This window comes from Haliaeetus albicilla, chromosome 9, assembly GCF_947461875.1.
Source record: "Haliaeetus albicilla chromosome 9, bHalAlb1.1, whole genome shotgun sequence".
Classification (NCBI taxonomy): Eukaryota; Metazoa; Chordata; class Aves; order Accipitriformes; family Accipitridae; genus Haliaeetus; species Haliaeetus albicilla.
In genome coordinates, this window is record NC_091491.1 from 32,954,023 (window position 1) to 32,977,428 (window position 23,406).

Sequence of the window (23,406 nt, forward strand, 5' to 3'; positions counted from 1 at the left end):
CACTTGATATGAAATCTGGGAGCAGGGTTTTAGACTCATGCATCTATCTTCTATCCGTGCATGTTCCCTCTGAAATGCATCAAGGTTCCCATTAACACCTTAAACGTGGAAAGTAGGATTAAAGTGAGACTGTCAGCACATACAAAATGAACACCTAGGCGTGCACTTGCTGTTACGTTTTTCCCTTTCAGTCCTAGGGTAGTCTATGGAGTTGCTAGAATAAAAAGCTCGTGTGTGTGTGAGGATGCAGGGGGAAGGATTGAGGTGTAGGGAGCTTGTTAGTGCTGCAGACCTGATTTTTGGAGCAGGCTGTGGTTCAGGGGTTTCCTCCTGCCCCGTGGCTCTCAGTAGCACAGGCTGGGCTTGCAGGGAGCAGTGCAGTGGCAGCTAGAGGACTGAAGTCAGATGTAAAAGTGCATTTGGCTAGTCAAAGCCCCAGACAATTTCAGGAAAATCTTCTTTAACAGAGGAGTCAGAAGGGCTGAATTAGAGGAACAGCTTGTTCGTAACGGAGCATAGATCCTGCAGTCACAAGTGCTGGCAGGGGAGCAGGGTGATGCTGGCAGGGCGAACCTGCTGTGCCGCAGTGGCTGCTGCTCACCCCTGATCCGTGTTGCTGGACGCTTCCCTCCAGCATCTCAGGCCCCTCAACAGATGCTCTGCTGAGGCTTCACTTGTCTAAGCAGAAGGAAGTATCCTCCCAAGCCTAAGTGGGGGAGAGAAAGACTTCAAGGATTTTTGATGGGAAACTCCTTGCCATCCTTTTGTTGCAGCTCAAGAGCATTTGTACACCAGTAATTGCTCCCCAGGCTAGTTCCTGTGTGACTCAGAGCTGAATGTGGAGCTGCCAATGGCTGCTGCTTTGTGAACCTCGGCATCCCGACACAATATGTCCTGATCACTCTAAATTTGAATTCACAGCCAGTCCTCCTTCCTCCTTTACAACATGTCTGTGCATGCACAGGCACACTGCCTTGCTCCTTACCTGCTGTATGCTGGTAAATTTGCCACAGTTGGAGCCATCGGCTGTTCCAGGTGGTGAAGGTGGGGAAACAACTGCCTTGCTTGTGGCTGGGCTTGTTTTCGGCTCAGAGCCACGAAGCACCTGAACCCCAAGACAGCTGCTCACCAGCATCTCCTGATGTGACTGCAGGGTGGCCGGGAAGAGCTCTGGCTTCGTCCAGCAGCAGCATCTCCCTGCTTTTGTTATTCAGTGCCAAAGGGTAGTCCTAAAAATACCTATGAATGGTTTGCAAGCCACAAGTGTCAGAGGGAGGCAGCTCTGCAAAGGTCTTGTGTCACCGGGGAAGGGAGAATGACACATCTTGTCATCACTGAGCATGAAGGGATGGTGGGTGGGAGCAAGGGCTGGGTCTTGGCAGGGGAGACCAGCTGAGGTTGGATCAGCCCCATCGGCAGAGGAGCAGGAAGGGACACGGGGCAGCGTGGGCTGAAATGCTGAGCTAGGCCATGCTTAGTCCCTGCACAGGCACAACTCAATTACAGCTAGTTTTTTATAATGATCTCTGATAGTTTGTAATGAAGCCAAGCAGTGGGAGAAACCACATAGCAATATTTCATAATAATTTTGCCCCAATTATATGAGGGCTATGTGTATTCAAGCTGTCCCTGTCTCCCTAAATACCACATGCACGCTTTCAAGCTGCATATCCAATGTATGATAGATGCAATAAACTTCACATGGTGGTAGAGTTACAACAGGAATCTCTGATAGCCGGAGAGGAGGCAGAAGTGATGTATTCCTCTGTTAAGCTCCTTTTTTTGTGTGTGTGTACGGCTTGGTTGTACAACAGATCTGTCTGTTAAATGGCTGTTAACCTGTTCTCAGAGTCTAGAGTGCAAGAAGTTGTTTGCGTGATCCTCTTCTCTGGCAATAGCGGTGCTGCCTATGGGAGATGCCCTTAGCTGCAAACTACAGGACTGTAGGAAAAATTGCAGTAGCTCTTGCTTCCATGAATGACAGAGTTTTACTGCACTGAGCTGAATAGCACAATTTGAGGCAGGACCTGCTCCTAACTGGTCCTAAGAGTTTGCCACTGCTGCTCTGAAACCCTGGGCTGGAATAAGGCTGTGATAATTAATGGAGGTTAAAGTGCTCCTTCTGCCTGTGAGCTGGTTGGAAATGGAAAAGAAGAACCTGTCACAATTGTGACTGGCTCTAAACTGCTGTCAGACTCTCCTTCCCTGCCCCAAGTGGAAAATTGTATTGGAAAGCAGCAGTTAGAGCACTTAAATCTTTCCACAGTTCATTTCAAGCTCCCTTTCTTCTTCCCAGCCATTCCCAGGCCAGTTCGGGGCGCGGATGGGAGACTGCGTCTCTGGCTGAAACTTGCAGGATGTTAAATAACAATGGGAGAGTGGCTTTCAAAGAGGGTATAATGTGCCTGGATTGCACGTACCATAAGCTGTATTTCCCATGCTTTGACATTCAGCCCATCCATGCATCACTCCCGAACTGTTTCCTTTCCGTATGGGATCTATCTCGGTGTGTTATGGAGTAAGCTCAGGCTGAAATGGGGTTGGTACCTCTCCTGATGTGGAGGAACACACTCTCACAAGCATTCACAGAAGTTGATGGTGTGATGTGGGCAATAACAGAAGCTGTTGTGTCCCCTGTGGTGGGTTACCAGGTTCATGTAATCCCTGCCCTTTCCCTGGTACTTGGATTGTCTAACTAGCATGTGTGTTCCCTTTCTCTTAACACCTCCTGGCAGTCACATTGCTGCTGCAGGCAGAGATTCTGAGTGGTTTTGTTCCCTGCTGAAACTGGTCAGTGAAGGGCATTTGATGGAGCTTCACTGGCCTTCTGCTCAGCTGTCTGGATTTAACAGGTTGATCAGTTGGAGGAAGCTCCCAAAGCTTTTACTCTGACGTTATTGCATAACCCTTGGGAGAGAGCTGGGCAGCTATTTTTGTGTCAGACTCCAGGAAAGATATGGCACTGCATTTGCGTTCCCCAAATGACCTCAATGTGCCCCCACCTGTGTGACTAGAGCATCAGGGACCTACTGGGAGGCAACAGTCATCATGGCTGCTTGCTCTTCTCCCATCTCACAGTATTTTCAGACCTTTGGAAGAACAAGGGAGCTCTCTGCTCAGTCTGAGCTTAGAGGTTGTAGTGCACCCCAGCTACATGGGCTGTTTCAGGCTGTCACTCTCAGAGTTGCAAATGGTTGACCCAGCATGTAGATCTAGCGGCCAAACAGAGGTCTAGGACCCAAGTCATTCACATTTGACTGCTGAGTATGAAGGCATGACAAACTGTGTTGCCTCGAAGGAATGTGGCTTGTTGGAGTCCAACCACCATAAGACATCCAACCACTAAGGTCCTTCTGTGCCATCAGTAGGGTCCTTGCTGGTGGTGACTTGCCCTGGTGATTCCCAATGTGGACTGACAGATTTGGACACTGGGAAAGTGGGTAGGCATTGCCATCCAATCCAGGATGGTGATTTAGAAACAAAAGGCAGATTTAATGTTGTGCTTCCTTCTTCTAAATGTACAGAGCTACCCTGTTCATTCAAGGGTTAAGCAGTCTGAAAGATGCAGCACCCAGAGCCAGGTATCTGTCAGGCCTGGACTGGAGGCTCACCAAAACATGAGGATGTATTGTTTTATTTCTGTTTTGTCATTTGGAGATTACTACTCGATGTCTGTAAGACAAGAAAGCTCCGGGGCATCTTAGGATATGCCCTGTGCTCCAAGAGAGGTTGTTGTTTTGGCTTTGCAACACTCATATGCAAAGGCAAGAACTGATGCCTGAAATGCTCCTTTTCCAAGGATTAAAAGGCATTGCCAAGGCTCTGCAATATGACAGTGTTGCAAATCTTATCACAATCCAGTGCTGAGATCCATTGGTTTCAGCAGCACAAATGTGCTGACAGATCTGTGTGTCTACTTTTTGGTGATGGTAGATATTTTCAAGAGGTTGGTCTATGATGCTGAACTCTGGTTGTAGCTCCCAGTTCAGAGCCTGGAAGGTAACATTGCAAGAGTTCTTCATCACACCTGGGTCTTCATTTTAACCAAACTTTTCTTGATCTAGTAAAACCCTGGCCCAAAGGAGCAGTTTCAGGGTAACATGGTGGATCTAGCTTTGGTTCCTCTGCTATTAGATGCAGCTGAGGGACCCATAAAAGTCAGTGGAGGAACTAGCAGGAGTAACCAGGTTAGCTTGTTGGCTGTGACAGCCAGGGACTGAGACATTTGCTACCTTCACCCAGCAGTGTGAGATTTTGCAGACGTCAGTGTGAACAGAGCTTGTTCTGTCTTTTATACTATCTCAGCAGAGGGACTGTGATGTGAAGCAAAGTCCTTTCTTACTAATCCAGCTCTGGAGAGTCGTCATATCCATCTCTGGGCTTTAAGGATATGATTCTTCCTTGCTTACAGCAATAGCTCTCGTGCCACCTATCCTTACCTGTTATGGTCTCATTGAAACTACCTCATCTGTCCTCATATACTGTCTGTCTGTAAGTAGCTCCAGCTGGAGATAAACAGCTCTCTGTCACCACAACTGTTCACCCTCCTCTCTGACAGCAAGCGTGCTGTTCAACACCCGTTCCCATGCCGCTTGGCTGTCTGTGTTGTGTGCCTAACTCCGGTAGGTTGTTTAGCCATTTCTTCTTGATCCCATTGCGTAAATGAGGCTAATTTCAGCCTGCCGTGATGTGTGGGCTCGCTGGAACGTGACTGTAAATCCAGACCTGAACATTTTCTTGTAATGGACGGGGTGGTGAAATTGCATTGCTGCCTTTAACCTCAGGCTGTCCTTAGACCAAGCCAGACTCTTCACAACCCTTACGCCAGTAAATCAAATAGCTCTTGAATCGATGCACATAAAAGTCAAGAGAGAGAAGTTACAGATGGAAAAGACCTATTGTACCTTGAGTCTGTCCTGCTGCAGAGGGGGTAAAGCGCTCTCAGGAATTTACGGCGGAGCTCCAAGCCTGCCCGCTGAGGCCAGGCAGGGTGAGAGTCTTGCCTGGGGGAGATGTGGGGTGGGGGGGACTGCCTAAATTTCCTGCAGCTTTTCTATCCTGTTCATCTCTGCATTTTGTTCCCTTGGCTTTATTTTTGGGAAAGAAAACTGTTGTTGATTGTATGTTCAACAAACCCGATATGTTCATTCTCCTGCTCATTGTTTTTCACTCAGGGCTATGCCTGACTTTTCTTTAGAAGCATGTTTTTCTCACCTAATATTTAGTTTAAGATTGTAGGAGCTGGATATAAAACCTTCTGGGATGTTTTAACCTGCCAAGAGGCTGCTTGAAAACAGCAGTTATCCAGAGTATTTCGGTAGTCCCTATTTAGAAAACATCAGCCCCAAATACTGTGTTGCCCATTTCCCTTTCATCTCCTTGCCAACTTTTATTGGATGTTTTAACCCCAATCTGCTGTCAGTGTCCCCCATACCTTGCTCCCCTCCCCCTAGGGTTTCCATGTCTTTGAAAGTCCTGGTAACCAGAAGGTTCATGTGTTGTGCTTTGCAGTCGTTTCAGACCAAGAATAATACAGCCAGAGCCAGCTGGATCTCTCACTCCGTATTGATACAACTATTCCCCTTAACCTGCCCACACTCAGTGCTACAACTGCAAATCTGAGGTTGAACCGGAGCGGTGATGGACAGTGCTGTGAGCCCTGCTTCACAGCCCTGCCTGGAAAGCAGCACCCCCAGCAGAGCATCCCACAGCCAGGGACCAGCTGCGTTTGGGTGTTATCCGCTGGGGACCTTGCTAAGTTGAACGTGTTTTCCTGACATGGGTCTTCTCAGACCCAGTGGTCCTGGTGGTCGCTCTAATTCCCTTGATCTGCAGCCAGTTTCTCCTGAGCGATCCTCCTCTGGCAAGGCCCTTGCTGAAGGCTGGCCAGTCTGGGTGATTGATTCTCCTGGAGGTCTCTTCCTATGAGCCCAAACAACACTTATGAGCGTGGTTAAGAACTAGAACAGGGACCCAGCGTGGCTGTGAGATAGTTGACCTTGGAGATTGCTAGAACTCAGCTGGAAAAGGCCAACCTGATCCAACTTTGAAGTTATCCTGCATTGAGCAGGAGGTTGGACCAGAGACCTGCAGCAAAAGAGGGCATTACTTAGCGAGCCACTGCCTGGCTTTCACTTCATGAACATCAGGGGGTACAAGCTGAGTTGTCATGCCATCACTGCCTTTGGCTGCCAGATTATTTACATTGCTTTCCATGTTTTTGGTCTTTTAAACTTCTTTGGCTAGCTTTTGTTGTTCATCTCTTCATGAGCTTCTGCAGGCTTCTGCTTGTTTGTCCCTGGTTCACATCCTGGTTGGTAGACAGATGCTCTCCGCGGTCATTGGCCATCTCAGGGTATGCTTCCAGTCTGGGATGTTCATCTTTATTACCCTTCTTTATTACCCCCTGGTCCATCAGTTTGTCTCCTGCTTTGAATGTTATCAACTCTTCAATGCCAGGTAAGCCGGGAAAAAGCAAAGCCAAAGACTGAAGGGAGAAACACACACAAGGTGTGAATGTCTCCTCAGCTGGAACATCTGGGAGAACATTAGCTGGTGGGGAACGTGATACAGGAAGGCTGGTTCTAGCAGTCTATGACTCCCTACGGCACTATCAGTTCTCTGGGTGATTAACTGTTTGTTTATCCCTTACTGAAAACTTGTCTCAGATTAAACCACTGTAATAGAAAGCTCAGGTTCTGGAGCAATCCCAAATGTAGGTTAATATTTACAAGCTATCAGCTTCAGGTTTTATCTCCATCCCTTGCTAGCACAGAGATAAAATCCTTTTAAAAATCCCTTTTGATCCTTCTGGTTCATGACATTGCTTTAGTAAGACACTTTCCATATGAAACTGGCAAATGTCTTAATGGGAATGTAAGTTTTTCTCATCCTTTCAGGGACTAGTAACAGTTGAGGAGCCCCCTATGTACAAGGGGCCATGGCTTTATAATGGAGCATAAGTGATGGACAGTATCTCTGCAGGATACTCGTGCTAGGAAATGTCAGAATGTTATTTCTGCCTCAATGGCTTAAGATCATCTGTTTACCTAATGGACTTATATTTGCATTTTGCAGGTGTTGTGTTAATATTAATGTGTTGTCTGAGTTGTTAATATTCCTTCACTTCAATGTTACATTAATGAAGGCTGCAGGGGATGGAAAAAAGACCTGGCTAATTAATGAAATGGGCAAAAAGCATCTTTAACTTTCCATCGTGCTGCCCTTTGCTTCCACCTAATGGGTCTTGGCATTTCTGGTCAGCAGCCATGTAACACATGCTGCTGTATGGAGCAGTCAGCGACGGACTTGCTAATTTTTGTGACCCATAAATCACTTGTGTAAACTTTTAACGGCGAGGAAAAGTGCCTTTCATTCCTGCTTCCTCCTTTCAGTGGGAAATGCAGCTTGATAACAGGCGGTGCTGGCCTGATGTGTGGGGCCGGAGACTCCCGTCAGGAGAGGGGCTGTCTGCATTTCTTCAGGAATTCTTTCCATTCCTCTCTTAGCCAGGCTGTGGATGACATTAATATTATGTGTCTTGTCATAAGCTCTGCTTTCGGAGCCAGTGGCGTATCAGGCTGCACATCTCAGGAATGTGGACTGCCAGTCCGACTTTGGGCGCTGGTTGCGAGGTATCTCCCCTCTCCTCTGCACCATCCCAGACCCAGGCTGGTTCTGGGCTCTTTTGCCCACCGGCAATTCCCACAGGCTGGAGAAAACTGTCACAGGTCCCTACTGTGGCCCCGGGGCGGCTGGGCAGCACCCCTGCTTGGGAGCATCCTGACACATTCCCAAAAGTAAGGCTTGCCAGCCCAGGCGGTGATTGCTCTCATGAGACCTATTAGCTGAACACAGCATTGAGCTGTGTGCGTTAGTGGTCACTGCTTATCCCTCCCTTGTGGCTCTGTGGGGAGGGAGCAGGGCGCTGGCCATTAGTTGCCTCTGAGAGATGAGATCTTAGAGAGCCAGTGGCTCCCTGGAAGGACAAACCAGATCTGATATGGATCCACGGGAAGCCGGGGTGGGACTCCCAGCCTCACGGCTCCTGGAGCTAAACGCAGAGATTGCAAACCCTTTCCAGTGCTGCCATCATCTTCCCCACAGAGAAATGCTTAGGCAGGGTGAAGGGGTTGTGTTTTAAAGGAGGTTTTTCGAACAGCGCCGTCACTTTGGTGCTGACACCCAGCATGAGTGGGGAGGTCTGTACAGCAGCACCAGGCAGCCCCAGCCACTGGAGGCATTTCTAGGAGGGGATATATGTGGGGCTGTGTGTCCACGCTGAACAAGTGGCATTCTATGGGCTTCTATGGGACCTGTGGAAAAAGGGGTTTCTTGATCCAGGAAGGCCATTCCTGGAGGGAGATCTTCCTTTGTCTGCGGTGCTGAGGGTGAAGTCCTCTGCCCTGGGCTCAAAAATGTGATAGTCCTGAGAAAATTGTGGAGAATGCTAGACCGAGGGAGCCTGCTGAAGTTGTGCCTCCATGTCCTGTATGGCCCAGCACATGGGTGCAGGTCTGAGCTTTCATTCCTGGCTTGCGGCAGCTGAGGACACTGTTTTGGCACAGAGGGGCACTTCAGCTTCATGCCAGGAGTCTGAAGATTGTCGCCAATTTGCATGAAAAGGAGCAGGCTGCGGTCATATTAACATTTAATGAAGAGGAGCAGCCCGCAGAGACTGCATCCTCTGCGACACTTGCTCTTTAGTTCGATGACATTTCCTTTGCCACTTGGATCAAGACAGGATGGAGGGTGGTGGGATGGGTGAACATTGACTTTATCCCTTCCATACAAACCACAGATGAGGTTGAGGAGCTCCAGGCCAGGCAGGGAGTATTTGCCATCCATGTAGCAAAATGCCAAGAGGTGCTGTAGGCTCTATGGCTGCTTGTGCCATCTTCAGCAGCCTGATGTCTGGCCTGACATTGTGCTGCCAGATTAAGTCAGCTTTTCTATGTAATGGGGCTGCAAAGTGGCATCCATAATTTCAAAGGAACTTAGGCAAAGGGTTGAGGTTTTTCTAGTGGTCTAAATCCCCATGTGCAAACCCAGTACATCAGGCTTTAAGCAATTAATTCCTAATCATGCCAAATGCCTTCAGTAGCCCAGCTTTAGTGTTGAGAGCTTAAAACGGTTTTCCACCGTACAGCAGTTAATTTGGATGAAGAGAGCCGTCTCATGGCGTTTCCAGCCTCAAGGTGTGAGAGTAGCCAGTAAGTGGCATTTGTATTCAGAAAACCCTCCCATGCATTTGTGTTGTAGGCATCTATTACTGGGAAGGCACCATAGCTAATAAAAAGGGCATTCATTATATCCCGGAAAGGGAGTTCATTAGAGGGAAAAGCCATTCTAGCTTAGTAAGAAATGAATCTAAAACTGCCTCAGAGCTGCTATTCTCATCAAGTTTCAATGTTAACAGTTTTAACCAAGAGCTAATTGAGCAATCTCAGAAAGTGGAGTAATTCCATTATTGAGCTATGCTTTGTTCAAGGCTACCGCTAGCTGCAAAAGGAGCACAAATGACTTTCATCAAGCCAGGAACCGCCAGCGTTCTTGCCTTTTACTACTTTTTCTTTCAAAAAAAAAGGGCTTTTGGTCTTTTGGCAACTGTCATTGGCAAAGGGAGCTCCACACCAACGTTGCAAGGCTCATATATAACACTGCAATCCAGTTTTTTGGATAACAGGGGATTTGATTTTCATAACTCTTCAAGCAGCAGTGCTCTTCCAGAGTGGATGGCTGAAGATGCTCCTGTTTGTTGGATAGGCAGAGTGTCACCAGGAAGACAGTACACCATTCTTGCAGGATTTTGCATGGAAAAGAGCCATCGCAAGTGCCGGTCCAGCTACTCGCCAAAGAGCATGATTCTGTCATTGGCTGCACTCTCAGGAGATGTGGGATTAGCTAATGTTTCTTTTAGAAGAGCTTTTATAGAAACCTCTCAAGTTCCTTTGCTTCATGGAAGAGCTGTAATCAAAAATAAACGTACATGATTTAAAGAAAAGAAGAAAAAGTCATACCACATCCAGCATCTTTGGACTTAACACTTTGGAGAGAGCTTGTTGGTTGAACTGTGGTGCTGTTTCTTTACCGTTTTCCTTCAGCTGATACTGCTGCTGCTGTTGGATGTGCACAGGACTGTTTGCAGCCTTTTGTGGAAGGTGACTTTCTCTTAGAGAATGCAGCAGGATTTAGAGTCCCATTCCCAGGAGGTGGCTGTAGATCTCTTGTTTGTTATGAGATTGAGCTGCAGCAATAATCCCCTTTGAGCCAGCAGAAAGCAAGGCCTCTCAGCAATGTACTGCCCTTAGCAAGGGGACATATATCCATCAGTGTCTTTAGAGCCCTCTCAGACACACACAGACAGATCAGGGCTTCCTTTTCTCAACACTAGCCTCCCATGGCACTGTTTGGTTCAAACACTAACCAAGTGTGATGCTATACTGTCCTAACCCTATTTGGACCCAGTGTAGAGCTGGACACCTGAGGCAGACATGTAGCTATGGGTTGAGAGACCAGAGGCCTTGACGGCTGGTTGAAGCACAAACCCGTGCCAAGCTGGGATAGTAAGCTGATCTGAAGCCAGGAAGGAGTTTGAACAGCAAAAGGCTTCTTCCCTGTGCAGGAGAGAGCAAGGGCTGTGAGGGGGAGACAAGACGGAGAGGAGCAGATGGAATTTTGTAATGGAATAGGGGTAAGAAGTTTGGTAACCTTTGCAGAAATTATTTGGTCACATTTGGCTCAAGTCTGAGATGCTGGAAAGATGCTGGGGTTTACCTGGTGGCAGCTCACCCAACCAGAGGGAGCACCATTGGAAGTGGGGCTCGGACTCCAGCTCAGGACAGTTCAGCTCTGTCCCTTTGGGAGCAGGTTTCCACAATGAGCTACACGTGAAGAAAGGACCAAGTTCTCCAGCCTGTCAAAGGCAAAAAACAACCCTGCCATGGGAGAGCTACATGCTGATTTGGGTTATCCCTGAGTCGACGCCTCAGCTATGAGAACAATTCCAATGCCTGGATACACCCAGCAGTTACATCTTGCAGGAGGGGATGGAGGTGAAGAAGACGGTGTGGGGGAAGAGCCATGCTCATCTGCTCAGCCCTACCTCAGTGCCATTTGCTCTGAAGCCTATGGGTCTGTTATACTGGTGGAACAGCAGATGTTTCAGTGTTGCTTCGCTTTAACCAAGCTGCCTGCCTCCTACCTGCACTTACTGGATTGCAAACAAAGTACTCCTTGTCTCTCCCTTGCAGCAAACCTTACTTAGCTAATGTCATTTGTCAAGTTAATCAGGGAGAGTGGGCACTTCGATGGCTGCTGTATAGCCTGGCCACATTGCCATGGAGACAAGCAGCCAAACAGGCATTTTACTTGCCCTGCTTCGCTCTGCAGAGATTTGGCATGAGAAACCAATATTTTATTTGCCGTCAACCAACCAACTTGCTGAGGACGTGAGTAGTTTTACAAGGTTGCTGTCAAGAGATTGGGAAGGGTCTAGCTTTTATGCTTTTATGGAGCAAATAGTAATGCTGCTACTAAAGCAATTCCAGGGGCTGAATGTGCAGCTCCTCTTCCCGTGTCCCATGGATGTTTGGCTCTGGTAGGAGCTGTGTGAAAGGAGTTACAGCCCAGTAGCTTGGGTTCGGGTCTGCCGTTGAGATCTCATCAGTAACAATTTGCCTACAGGAGCCGTGACCATCATTTAAGATACTTTGAAAAGCACCAAATTCTGTGTTTAAGAGCATCTCAGGAGCCTGAAATCTCCCCAGCAATTGGTGGGATTTAGGAGCCAGCATGCCTCGATCATGTTTGAAACTCAGAGGCAAGTCCTTTTGAAAACCATACACTCCGGCTGACCTCTTGCATAAGGCAGGCTATAGAGTTTCACTCACTAGCTCCTGCACCAAGCCCATAACTCATAATCAAAATCTGGGTATTGAAAGAGCCGGGCAGAAGATGCTTACGCATGTTACAGAGCTCGCAAGCCATCCCACCCCTCCCTCTCCTCCCTCTCGCGTGCGCACATGTTAAATGATGCATTGAACAGGTTTGGATACTGTCCCTCCTGCAGCCCCAGTGAGCAGGACAGCCGGGATCTGCAGGCACCTACAGGAGGGACAGCCACCTGCTAACCCTCTCTGCAGGACAGTGGAGGAAACCTCGCATCAGCACAGAAAGGGCAAAAGTTCAGATCAGATTGTTTATGGGATTTTATGGAGCCGGGAGCCAAGGATAGCTCAGCTAATCCAGAGGAAACTGTAGCGATGGCGTTAGAATGCATTTCACATGGGATTCATTCAGCGTGCGTTCAGATGGACCAGTCTTTCTGTCTCCATTTTTTTAGCCATGAAATATTTTTCTTTGCACTCCCGTCTGCTAGCTGCACCAAGCCAAACTCCAAGCTAGGCTGTTTTAAGAAAAAAGAAAAAAAAACCCTCTGTCGTTTGACCTGCCGACAAATTAGCAGGGCTTCAGCGCGGCTCCCCACAACACCAGTGCCAGGCACTGATCTGGCCCCAGGCTGCTGCCAGCCAGCCTCTGCTCCTGCCTGCCTCAGCATCCATTGCTTTTTTCCAAGCAGCGGCATAGCGCTTGCCAAGTCGAAGCCCTGGTGAGGACGCTAGCTAAAAGTGCCACTAAAAGGCCGTGTGGGGAGGGCAGGAAAGCAGCAGCTTTGCTGTGCCCTCCTGTTCCTCAGCACCTGAAGACTTGCTGGTTTCATGGACTGTCCCAGCCCTGGCTCGTTCTCCTGAGTCTCCAACATCCCATGCAGCCTCAGCATGAGCCCCTCATGGGAATATGGTTTTCCTTTTAGGTGCAGTGAGACGGCCACGTTAAGCTGTTTGTTGTAGACCTTGGCTCCCTTCTTGTGTCCTGAGCCACAGACCCCATTGCTCTGCTGGAAGAGGTGACCTTGCTTAACTCCAGGCACAGGTGCCAGCTCCTTCGCTGTCCCCAGCCCGTTCCCTCTGACCCTGGCAGGCTCTCACATGCTCCAGATTAGCCCAGCTGTGACCTGTCCCTTCTGGAAGCTGCTTTCCTCTCCCTGGGGACTAAATCTTGATGTTTAAAACAAACCTGCCTAGGAGTTAGCATGGAGCAGCCCCACACCGTTCATCCCTTTCATTGCAGGGCTGCTGCAATGGGGTGCGTGTGGGGAGCAGCTCTATGAGCCACAGGTGATCCAGAGCTGGGAAGGACCCTCTATCCCTGCAGGGTGTTTTAGCATCAATGCACAGGGCATTGCAGCCTTCTCAGGGCACTGTGGTTCATTAACCTGAGCTGACACAAACTGACCCATTGGGTCCTGGGGCTTCTCTTCCCCCCAGATACAGGGCAGTGTTTGACCTCATCCATGTTACCTGCTCCTTGAAAGCCCAAACCGCAGCCACATCTCCCAAAGCCTGCCCCTGCCTTTTGGTGAGCGAGCAGGACGAGTAGCTTTTCAATTCTGAATATCTGTGATCACATCCTGCACACCCTGTCACAGGTGCAAAACTCCTGGGTGCTTCCTGATAAGATTTTCCTGCCCATGCGGTCAATCCAACCATGTGCCAGGTACCTTTTATTGATGGGGGCTGTCTTTGATGCTGTCTGGGGCCTGGTGCTCCACATGTGGTGTTGAAGGGAGAGAGGATGGGATTTTGCAAAGCAAAGTGGGAAGTATGTGCTGTTAATTCTCCTTCTGGTGTAAAAGCATCCCTGGCAGGAGGGCGCTTAGGTATTAGCTTCAGTTCAGTACTACCTACGACATCAGAACAAGGATATCTCCAGGAAAATGTTAAAGCCCAAGCCCCAACATGGTAAAACAAAATGCAGAACTTAATAGTCAGGTGGAAATTGCATCCAGCCCAAAGTGTCCCTGGAGGTAAGAGGTAAAGGCTTCACACTCTAGTGCTCAACAGGAGCAAGAATGGCAGGGGCTGTCTGAGCACTCACTTACAGTGTTTGTCTCTAGGGCATGTGATAAGCATGTTGCGCCTGTGACAAAGAGGAGATGCTGTTCATGGGTGTTTATTGCTTTGTCTTTAAAAATGGGTTTGCACCTCACTTCGTAGAGGCCACATTTCGAGGGAGGCACAGGGACTCCATGGCCAACCTTTGCCCATGTGTGCATCTGTGTAGCTGGGGCTAGCACTGGAAATGTCTCCCTTTTTCTTTGCACCAAAGCCCATGGGAAGGAGAGGCACTGCCTTTCGCAGCCCACACTGCTTGCTGTGCCTTGCTACGAGCTGGCTTGGGAAGAAAGAGCTTCGTGGGTATGAGCGTGGGCTGGCACAGCCTCGCACGTGTCCTCAGGCCACCGTTCCCCACGTGCCGTCTGCAGGTGTGGCAGCTGGGTGAGACCTGGTGGGTCCACCCACACCCAGGAGATGGGGATGGCCGTGCCATAACCCACTGGGTGCTACTTGCTCGCCCTGCCTCCCACCCCTGGGTGCTGCACAGCCAGGGTGCCCAGCACCCTTGGGCCATGCTGTCCCACAGCCCCCCAGTGCCGGTGGCCATAGAGGGACCGATGTTGCCATCTGCTGGCTTAGCTGCACAGGAGCAGCAAGAGCTTGGCTCAATCCTCTTGGAAGTCACCCCTCATGAGTGCGTACTGACCCTGCTCCCACGTCCTTGCCCACCCCCTGACGCAGCCCTTGGCCTTCTGGTAGCATCTGCCCATCGGCAGGTGTTTTGGGGGACAGGATGGGTAGCCCATTCCCACTTAAGCTGTGCCGCTCCCCACCCCTTCCCGCACTGCCCATGCGCCAGGGTGTCCCTCCTGCCCTCCCTGCAGGGTCTGAAGTATTGGCCTCTGGCACAACACGCTCTGGGAGAACCCACAAAGCTCTTACTAAAGGAGCTCCTTCCCATTAAAGATGAACATTTCCACTGCTGATTATCACTGTCAGGTGCTTATTCCTCCTCTGGGCTTGTCTTTATTTCCTTTCTCTTTTGAATTCTTGGCAAGTGCTCCCAGGCTGGGAATGTATTGCTGCTGTAGCAAGTACCCCAGGAGCACAGCACCCTGCACATCTCACCTGGCCAGTCCCCCCCAGTGATGGCCAGGGCCAGGAGCTGCAGGACCACCGGCTCCAGCCCTGGTCCCCCAGCCAGCCCTGCAAAATTGCTGCTTTGCCTGCAGGAGCAACGGGGCTGAGCCAGCATAATCAGCAACAGCTCGCTCAGGCATTGCTCGGAGGATGAGGTTACTTCTGTAAATCTATTATCTTTTTTGGCAATTAGCACCAGTTAGGAGTCCTGGGAATACATGCAGCAAATAGCAGGAAGCCCAGTTAAGCACATCTCTCTGCTTATCTAAGCCCAGTTAAACAAGTCTCCTGTGGCACAGCCCTACAGCTGGTAGCACAACCCATAAATGCTCCAAAAATGATCTGTGGCACTGGGATTGCTTTTCTTTGCAGTGTGTAGCCCTGGAGATTTACATTCAATGCTTGTAAATTCAGAGTTGGAAGGTGGGTGGGCTCACCCCACCCTGGGATACCCCCAGCAGTCTGCAGCTTGCATGGAGGAGCCCCCAGAGTCCTTGTATCGCCCGGATGCCGGAGGCAGCCCCGCAGCAAGCTGCGCTGGTGGCTTACCTTGCCCAGGGGCTGTGCTGCATCTTGCCCTGGGTGGAAGCCCGGCGTGAGGCAGGGCTTGATGGCTGGGCTTGACCACACATGTCGAGATTGGGATGGGGGAGTGAGCGAGACACTGTTTTCTCTGGCCTGGGAAGACAGCGATGTGTGTTTGTTTTCCATGCTATCTCTTGCACAGCGTTTGTTTTGCTTGTCGAGAGTTTCAGGAGATAAAATGACCTAAAGGGAGATTATTTTATCCTAATTTAAGCTGTCAATTTGTCACTGACTTCTGCTTGTCTGCACCAGCAGGACGGCTTGCTCTGAGTCCCCGGGGAAACCTCAGCTAGAAAGTGAGAATTTGGGGGGGGATTTGCTGCAGTCTCACATCTAATCTGTGCTTATAACAGCAACTACAAGCTGCTCCCCTGTACCCCCGTGTCACATTAGTTCCCATCACTATGGACGGGCTTGGCTTCCCAGGGGACTCTCCTCTCTAACTGGGCCCCCGGGTTGTTTTTCTCATGCTGCAGGCTGGTGGAAGAGTTCATGCTGCTCGCAAACATGGCTGTGGCCCATCAGATCTACCGCTCCTTCCCTGAGCAGGCCCTGCTTCGCCGCCACCCCCCGCCCCAAACCAAGCTGCTGAAAGACCTCATGGAGTTTTGCAACCAAGTTGGCCTTGACATCGACTTCAGCAGTGCGGGGACCCTGCATGTGAGTGCACTGGCCTGGCGGGGGGCAGGGCCATGGGGGTGAAGGGTGGGCAGCTACGTGATGGCATGGTTGCAGCAGCGTGTGGTTTATTCCCTGTCCCCCTCTGCCCAAGCAGAGCTGACAACTATCCCATGCCAAAACAAAAAAACTCCCTTACTCACTCTTGACGCCACCAGCGCTGGGCAAGGGTGGCCCAGCCTGCCCCAGTCAGCCATGTTGTGCACAGAGCTTAAAGCAGGGCAGGGAGGACCTTGCAAGTGACCCCAGTGCAATGGGAAGGATGTTTCCGTGCAGGAGGACTTGCTGGGACACCCAGATTTCCTTTCTCTGCCTTCTCTTGGCAGGTCCTGGGCAGGGCATTTGCTCTGTACCACAGGAAGAGTAGCTCTGCAAGGGAGTGTTTCTGTCTGGGCTGCTGAATTTCTCAGGGAGGGCAGGGCAGAGAGCAGGATGACTGGGAAGGACTGGAGAGCAGTGCTGGGAAAGGTCAGACGCAGCCAGCGCGGGAGGTATCTGACCGATCCTCCACTGAGCGTGTCCCGAGGCTGAACTCCAGCTGAACAGCACAGCACAGGTTCCAGGATTTTCTTTACTCGCCACAACTGGACTGTGGATAATCCTCTGTTAATCCTATCCCCACTGGCCTCCCGCACACCCCTCCATCAGCTGGGACTGCTTTCCCGCTTGCTGGCTGCACCAAGGCTATGTCAGCAGACATGGGGCTGCGCACTCAGCTCCTCTCCTGCACTTTGAACCCTCCAGCCCTTCCTAGCCACTAGCCCCAGGCAGTGACCTCCTGTATCTATGTCTCCCCAGAGTCCCATTAGTCTGTGCGCTGAAGCTCTCAGTAGCTGGATGGGAGCCAGGCGCAGGTCAGGAGATTTGTTACGGGCGCTCTCACACGCTGCATGTCTGGGGACGGAGCCAGCAGTCCCTGTGCCCCAGGTGCTCCCTGCAGTTGACCCCAGGAGGTGGGTCGGTGCTCAGAAGGACGGTGTGTGCAATCCTATTGGGGCTGCTGGGACCAGAGGAAAGCCCAATTTCACATGCACTTTTTGGCTTACGAGAGGATTTGCAGGGAGAGGAGGAATTTGGCTTAGACGAGCTGCTGTTTGCCCCTGTAAGGTCTGCCTGGGTCCCCCTACCACCATAGCTTGCCAAGACTGAATGCTCTCTCTCTTTCGTCCTCCAGAAAAGCTTAAATGAAACATTTGGTGCTGACAAATACTCCGAAGCCAGGAAAGAAGTGCTGACCAACATGTTCTCCAGGCCCATGCAGGTGAGAACAGCACTGTGCTGTCGGACACATCTGGCTGTAGCTGTCTGCTGTGGCTCCATCTTCAACCCTTGCCTCTTCTGCATTACCGTAGCTGGTTGTTATGTAGAGGGAGAGTGAACACGGTGCTGCGGGGCTGCCAGAAGCTTCCTCCAGTGCCTCCAGCCCCATGCAGCTGGCAGTGGGGGTATACCCTGGGCAGCAAAGCTTCACTGGCAGGGTCAGGCTGAGTCTGTCGTCACCCCGCATAGTGTCACTGTTATTACTGGTTGGGACATTTCACCCTTGAAGTTGCATGCGGGATGTTAGCAGACTCACAAGGACCCAGCCTCCTCTGTGAAGAGCTGGTGGAGGGCTCCGTGGTTCATGTTTGTGCCATTTCTTCACATCATGGTATCCCAACTGGTCCAAAGAAGGAATCAAGAATGAGGATGATGTAGGGGTGTGGGACTGGCCATAAGCACAGTCTGGTACCCAGACACATGCTTGTAGAAGCAGGGGAGCTCTGGAAACCCTCTGGTCTCTCTCCAGACCAAGAGAAGCTTGTTCTGCTCACATTGATTGTCATGTTTGGTGCATCTGCAGCTTAGGACACTTACTTGGGTGCTTATCACCATCAAAAAAAAGTTTTTGTGAAGCATCTGCCTTTCTATGTTTGCAGTTGGGCATAGCACAGCCTCTTCTGAGGGAAGTCCTACCCAACAGGGAGAAGGGTCACGTTCCTGAAGTGGTCTCTCTGCTGTGGCCTGCTTATCACTGCAGGAATGAATCATCTTCCCAACATCACTCATTTGACTGCCACTCTTCTAATTAGCTTATTTGCTCCATTTACTCATTAGCAGTTGCCTGAAGTCCTGCTGTAGTTTAGTGACTTGCAAGTGGGATTGGGGACTGAAGCTGTTTAGTAAATCACCCCCTCATGTATGTGTCCAGCTCAGGAGTGCTACTTTGTAAAGTGCAGGGAGTGTCCTCTCCAGCTGGGTCTGTTGTCCCAGATCCTGTGTTCTGCTTTGGCTTGTCCTGGTGTCTTCTGTCACATCTTCCTTTTTTGGTGGAAGGTGCACTGGTGACATGAATTCCTTGGGGTCTCTCTTGGGTCCTGCTCACTGTGGCACAAGCCTGGGCTTTGCCAGCAGCAGCACGTAGAGCAAGCCCAGCTGCTGGCCAGGAGGGATGAGCAAGGAGAAAGCAAGTTGGTTCTGCAGTGGCACCAAGAAGGAGATGAGCTTTTGGGGACCCACTGACTTGCTGAGATGTTGCCTGTGTGGTCTCCTGAGGCTGTGGTTGGAGAGGTAGTGGGTGTGCTTTGAGATACCTCCCAGTGGCTCTTAAGATTTAGCCCTATGAATACATGTCAGATCTGTACACTAAAGAGGTATCAAGGTTTTAGGGATGAAGTCTTCTGTGGAGCAGATACCAGACAGAGAGTTTGGGGAAGAGGAAAGAGGAAATTTTAAAGGTGATTATCCACAAAGCATGATTTTGGCAAGAACTAGACTCTTTTCATCGTCAAAAGACCAAGGTGCCTTTGTGTTCAGGTGTGCTGTGCAGTCCACTTACGCCTGGAAAACCTGTTGTCTGGCAAACTCCTATAATAGGCAAAACCCAGTTTACAGCTGAGCCTGTCAGCCCTGCAGGGCAGCCTGTGTCTGGATCGTGAGCAGTGTTCCCATCTGCTGTCATTCCTGTCTGCTGGCATTCTCCGGCAGGATGGTACTGCCACACGTGATGGGGTGCTCTCATCATTGGAAGTGGAGCATGAGCCAGAAGAAGGAGAAATCTATCTTGATCCTGGGATGAGCTTACGCAGTTGGCCATTTGCTGTTGTTTATTTTGTAAATGGAATTTCAGATTTGCCCAAAGCCATTGGCCAGGTGGGCAGACACTTCCCTCCCATCTTTAGGGCCACTTTCCAATCTGACTGAAGATGTGCTCACAGGGTGGATCCGTATGACCTCCAGCCGATAAGGAAGGACCACGGCACTGTGGGGATGAGAGACATCAGTGTTGCTTGCTGCAGTCTCTGGTCCCTGACCACACTTGTTGTGGGGTGGACTCATAGCTCCCCAAAATTCTGAGCATTTCAGATGTCCACTATTCCCCCTGCTAAATGACGAGGACATGTACTTTAAAGCCATGTCAGTGCCCCTCAGAAAGTGCAGACAGTTACTGGGTAGAAGGAGCTTTCCCTGGGAGGAGGATTTTTTGCTGTCTGCCACCAGTATTAGAGCAGATGGAAGAATCAGCCCCATCCTGCCTGTGTCCCCGGATGTCGCAGTCCCTCCTGTGGGAGAGGACAGATCTGAGTGTTGGCAGCTGTGGAGCACAGCCATGCAGGGGCCCCTGACAGTGTCGAGGGCTGGGCCATTGCTCTGACAGATGGCATGATGAGACCCTCTGGTGAGTGCACTGAGGAGTCACCTGTATCCCTGCACACATCTCAGCTCCCAGTGATAAAGCTGGTGTTTCAGGGACAAGGCTGCAGTTAAATCAGCCAAAACAAGCTGCCCACAGGTTTAACCCATGGCCATGCCAAGCCTGTGTCTTCCATCTTTGCTGCACGCTGGTGATCAATATATCAGCGTCTTGGAGGAGGAGATGGAAAGCAACTGGTAATGCGTGTGTCTGGGGGAGTGCCTGGATTGCCATGCCAGGAGCCTTGTAACAGATGAAGGAGCAGCGACATACCATTTTTCAGGGGCTCAGTCACTCAGGGATTCAATCTGTCCATGAGAGCAAAGCTGCCCCTGGTTGGCTGGGGCTGATTTATTTCCAGGCTCCTCGTGGTTCTCCAGGGATTGCAGCAAACCCTGGGGATTTGAGACAACTTGTGAGCCAAATCTGTTAATGAGAAAACATCTGCTTTATGCCAGGCTGATGGCACTGGGTAGCACTGTCATGGTGGTGAGGACGGGTGTCAGATACATGTTGGACTGAGCTCCCTGCAGTGTGTAACCTTACCACAGCCCAGAGGAGTATTTTTGCTATGATACCCAAGCTGATGCCAACCTCATGGAGGGTTATAAGCTGCCAAAAAGGTGTCAAAAATGGCACTGGACCCAGCAGCAGCTGGGTTTGGCAGCACATCCATCAGGAAGAAGTGCCCCAGACAACAGCAAGCAGCGTGGGACCTTCAGCATCTTTTCTAACTTGAAACAAGGCAGGGGTTGCCCTGCACTGCTGGGCATGGGGAAGGGATGAGCCCTTCTCAGTGACTTTCTTGTAGCAGGGATTTTGACCTGCACTCTGCTCTCTATCTACCTGGCATTGCAGGGACCTTCCTCCTTTCTGCCCAGCAGCCTGGCAAAAGTGCCTATAAACTCCCTGTAATTTCATGCTGTCTGTCTGCACAAGAGCACTCATCTTCTCCCGCAGCAGCCTCCAGCGCTCGGCGTGCCTCCCTGCCCGACCGCGCAGAGCCTTGTTCGGTGGGAGCTGAGCTAATTGAGTGGAGACCGTACTTCATGGAGTCCATCAGAAACAATTTAATTCTGGGTTGTGGAAATTGGCAGCCACCACAGCTCCTATCCCAGCTCTTGGGTCTCATAATAAGGCCGGGACCGATGCTGCTTTTTTTAACCTGCTCTGTTTACTTGCCCGGATCAGTGCATTGCTGCTCAGCAGGAGCTGGCTGTGCTGCTGAGTTGGAGAGCAGAGGATACAGCTGCCCAAACTGTGGATCCCAGGACGGCTCTGTAATCAGAGCTGGCTACTCCTGTTTTTTTTTAAATCACTTGGTCTTATTTTTAAATGGGTTCATTCAATCGCCACTGTGCCGTGACCCCGCCGCAACCCCCCTAAGCCACACAGCCTCCCCTCCCCACCTGGGCTCAGCCCCCGTTGTTTTCCTAGCCCCAAGGGCTGGTGTTTCACAGATGTAAAATAAAAGCGGTAACATGTGGGATAACAGGGGCGGCGCAGCCGGGAGAGGTTCCCGCTGAAGAGGCTGCTGGGCAGCACGGTGCCACTGCGGCCCCGGTGTTGGTTTAAATGGGCAGTCCAGCTGCTCGGCTTCCCAGCTGTCGTCGTGGGATGGAGCAGCGGGGATCACAGCAGGGCTGTCTCTTCCTCCTCGGTGAACAGAGGAGCCACTCATCCCACCCTCCAGTGCTCTCCAAGCAGGCACAATGGGTGTGCAAAGCCTGCAGCCGGACTCAGAACCACAGAGCCTGTCATGGGAGCTGCGCTGCGAGACCCCTTGTCGGGAGAGCATCTGTGGTGGGCATGGGACAGGCTGGGCTCTCCCCTGGAAGATGGGGGGATTGCGAATGAGCCTCAGGGCCTGAGCAGAAGCAGGAGACTGCTTAAACCTATGTGTGACATGGAAATTGATGCAATCCTTGGGGCCAGGCAGGGCCAGCTGGCAGCCAGCAGCTCCCTGCAGTGGCTTTGCCCCTTTTGCTCTGTGCTCAGTTCCTGCAGCACCCACCTTGTCCCTGCACAGCCCAAACTGAGCAGCAGGTGAAGGACCGTCGGCTGCTGGAGCTCTGTCTTGCAGACACAGACTCCTCCAGCCTTGGGCAGGGTCCTGCCACCATCCGTGCTCACACCCTTCCCTCTCTTTTCACCCCTTTCAGATGGCTCTCTACTTCTGCACCGGTGTCCTGGAGGACGAGACCCTCTTTCGGCACTACGCCCTGAACGTGCCCTTCTACACGCACTTCACCTCACCCATCCGCCGCTACGCAGACATCATCGTGCACCGTCTCCTCTCCGCCTCGCTCGGTGGGTGCTGCCTGGCTGCTTGCAGAGCAGCTCTGGGTGCTGTGGGGGGAGGGGGTGGCTGTGCCTGGCACAGGCAGAACTCCTGGGTTCCTGCCTTGCCTGCCACGGGTGCCGGGTGCTTGGAGTCTGCGTCCCACAGGGCAGCTCCCTGGCACGTGGGTGCCCTCAAAATAACAGGGACACAGAGGTGAACTGGACGTCTGGGTCCAGGATGCCATGTCACGGCTCTGGAGCAAAAGGGAGCATGGGCACATCATTGTCACTTGTCCCCTTTCCAGGTGCCAGCTCCCCCATCAAGATGGAGAAAGAGGCCATCCAGAGACAGGCAGATCACTGCAACGACCGGAAGATGGCTTCCAAGAGGGTGCAGGAGCTCAGCGCTGACCTCTTCTTTGCCATCTTCGTCAGGGTAAGAGCCAAGACTGTCTTCCCCCGAGGCATCTTTGGATTTCCCCATGAAGGTTCAGCCTAGATGCCACCGGGCAGAGAGCTGCATGGCTGCCCAGCTGGCCTTGGGGAAGGCAAACAGAGAGGGGACACACTGCCAACCACCACCGCCAGAGCTCCAGGACCTGGAGACACTGGCTCCCCTTGGGGACAGCTGGATGGGGGATGCCAGTGTAGTGACAGCCCTATCTCCTGGCAGGAGTGTGGTCCGCTGGAGTCGGAGGCCATGGTGATGGGTGTCCTGAACGAAGCCTTTGATGTCCTGGTGCTGAAATTTGGAGTCCAGAAGCGCATCTACTGCAATGTAAGTACCTCACCAGCATCAGGCAGTCCCAACGCTGCCTCACCAAAGAGGGCTGCAGCAGCCAGGCGTCATCAGAGGCAGTGGCTGTCCTGGTGCCTTTCTGTGCCAGACCTGCAGCTGGCAGAGCTGCGTCCAAGCCAGGCTAGCTGGAGGGGAGGGAGCCTTCATGGGGTTTCCCCTCCATCCCTTGGCCTCAGGCAGGCATGAGGGCCTGGGGAGGTCTGGAGCAACCCAGTCTCTGAGGACCAGCTTCTCCCAGCTACATGCTGGGGGTGATCTAGTCTAAGTAAAAGGGAATAAAGACAGATTCAGGGGGACAGAGATCAACACGGAGCTGAAGCAAGGAAAGGGAGCAAGGCTGGTTTTCATTT

At 51.3% G+C, this 23,406-nt stretch overlaps 1 protein-coding gene across 3 annotated transcripts in view; it reads left to right on the plus strand.

Moving 5' to 3' along the window:
* Window positions 1-23,406, plus strand: part of DIS3L2 (DIS3 like 3'-5' exoribonuclease 2) — a 197,026-nt gene that overhangs the window by 169,808 nt on the left and 3,812 nt on the right. For all 3 annotated transcript variants that reach the window (XM_069792502.1, XM_069792503.1, XM_069792504.1), the window contains 5 exons: window positions 16,100-16,283; window positions 17,476-17,562; window positions 22,137-22,284; window positions 22,563-22,693; window positions 22,931-23,035. In XM_069792502.1, coding sequence (XP_069648603.1) covers window positions 16,100-16,283; window positions 17,476-17,562; window positions 22,137-22,284; window positions 22,563-22,693; window positions 22,931-23,035 — 655 coding nt within the window. The remainder of the gene's footprint in view (window positions 1-16,099; window positions 16,284-17,475; window positions 17,563-22,136; window positions 22,285-22,562; window positions 22,694-22,930; window positions 23,036-23,406) is intronic.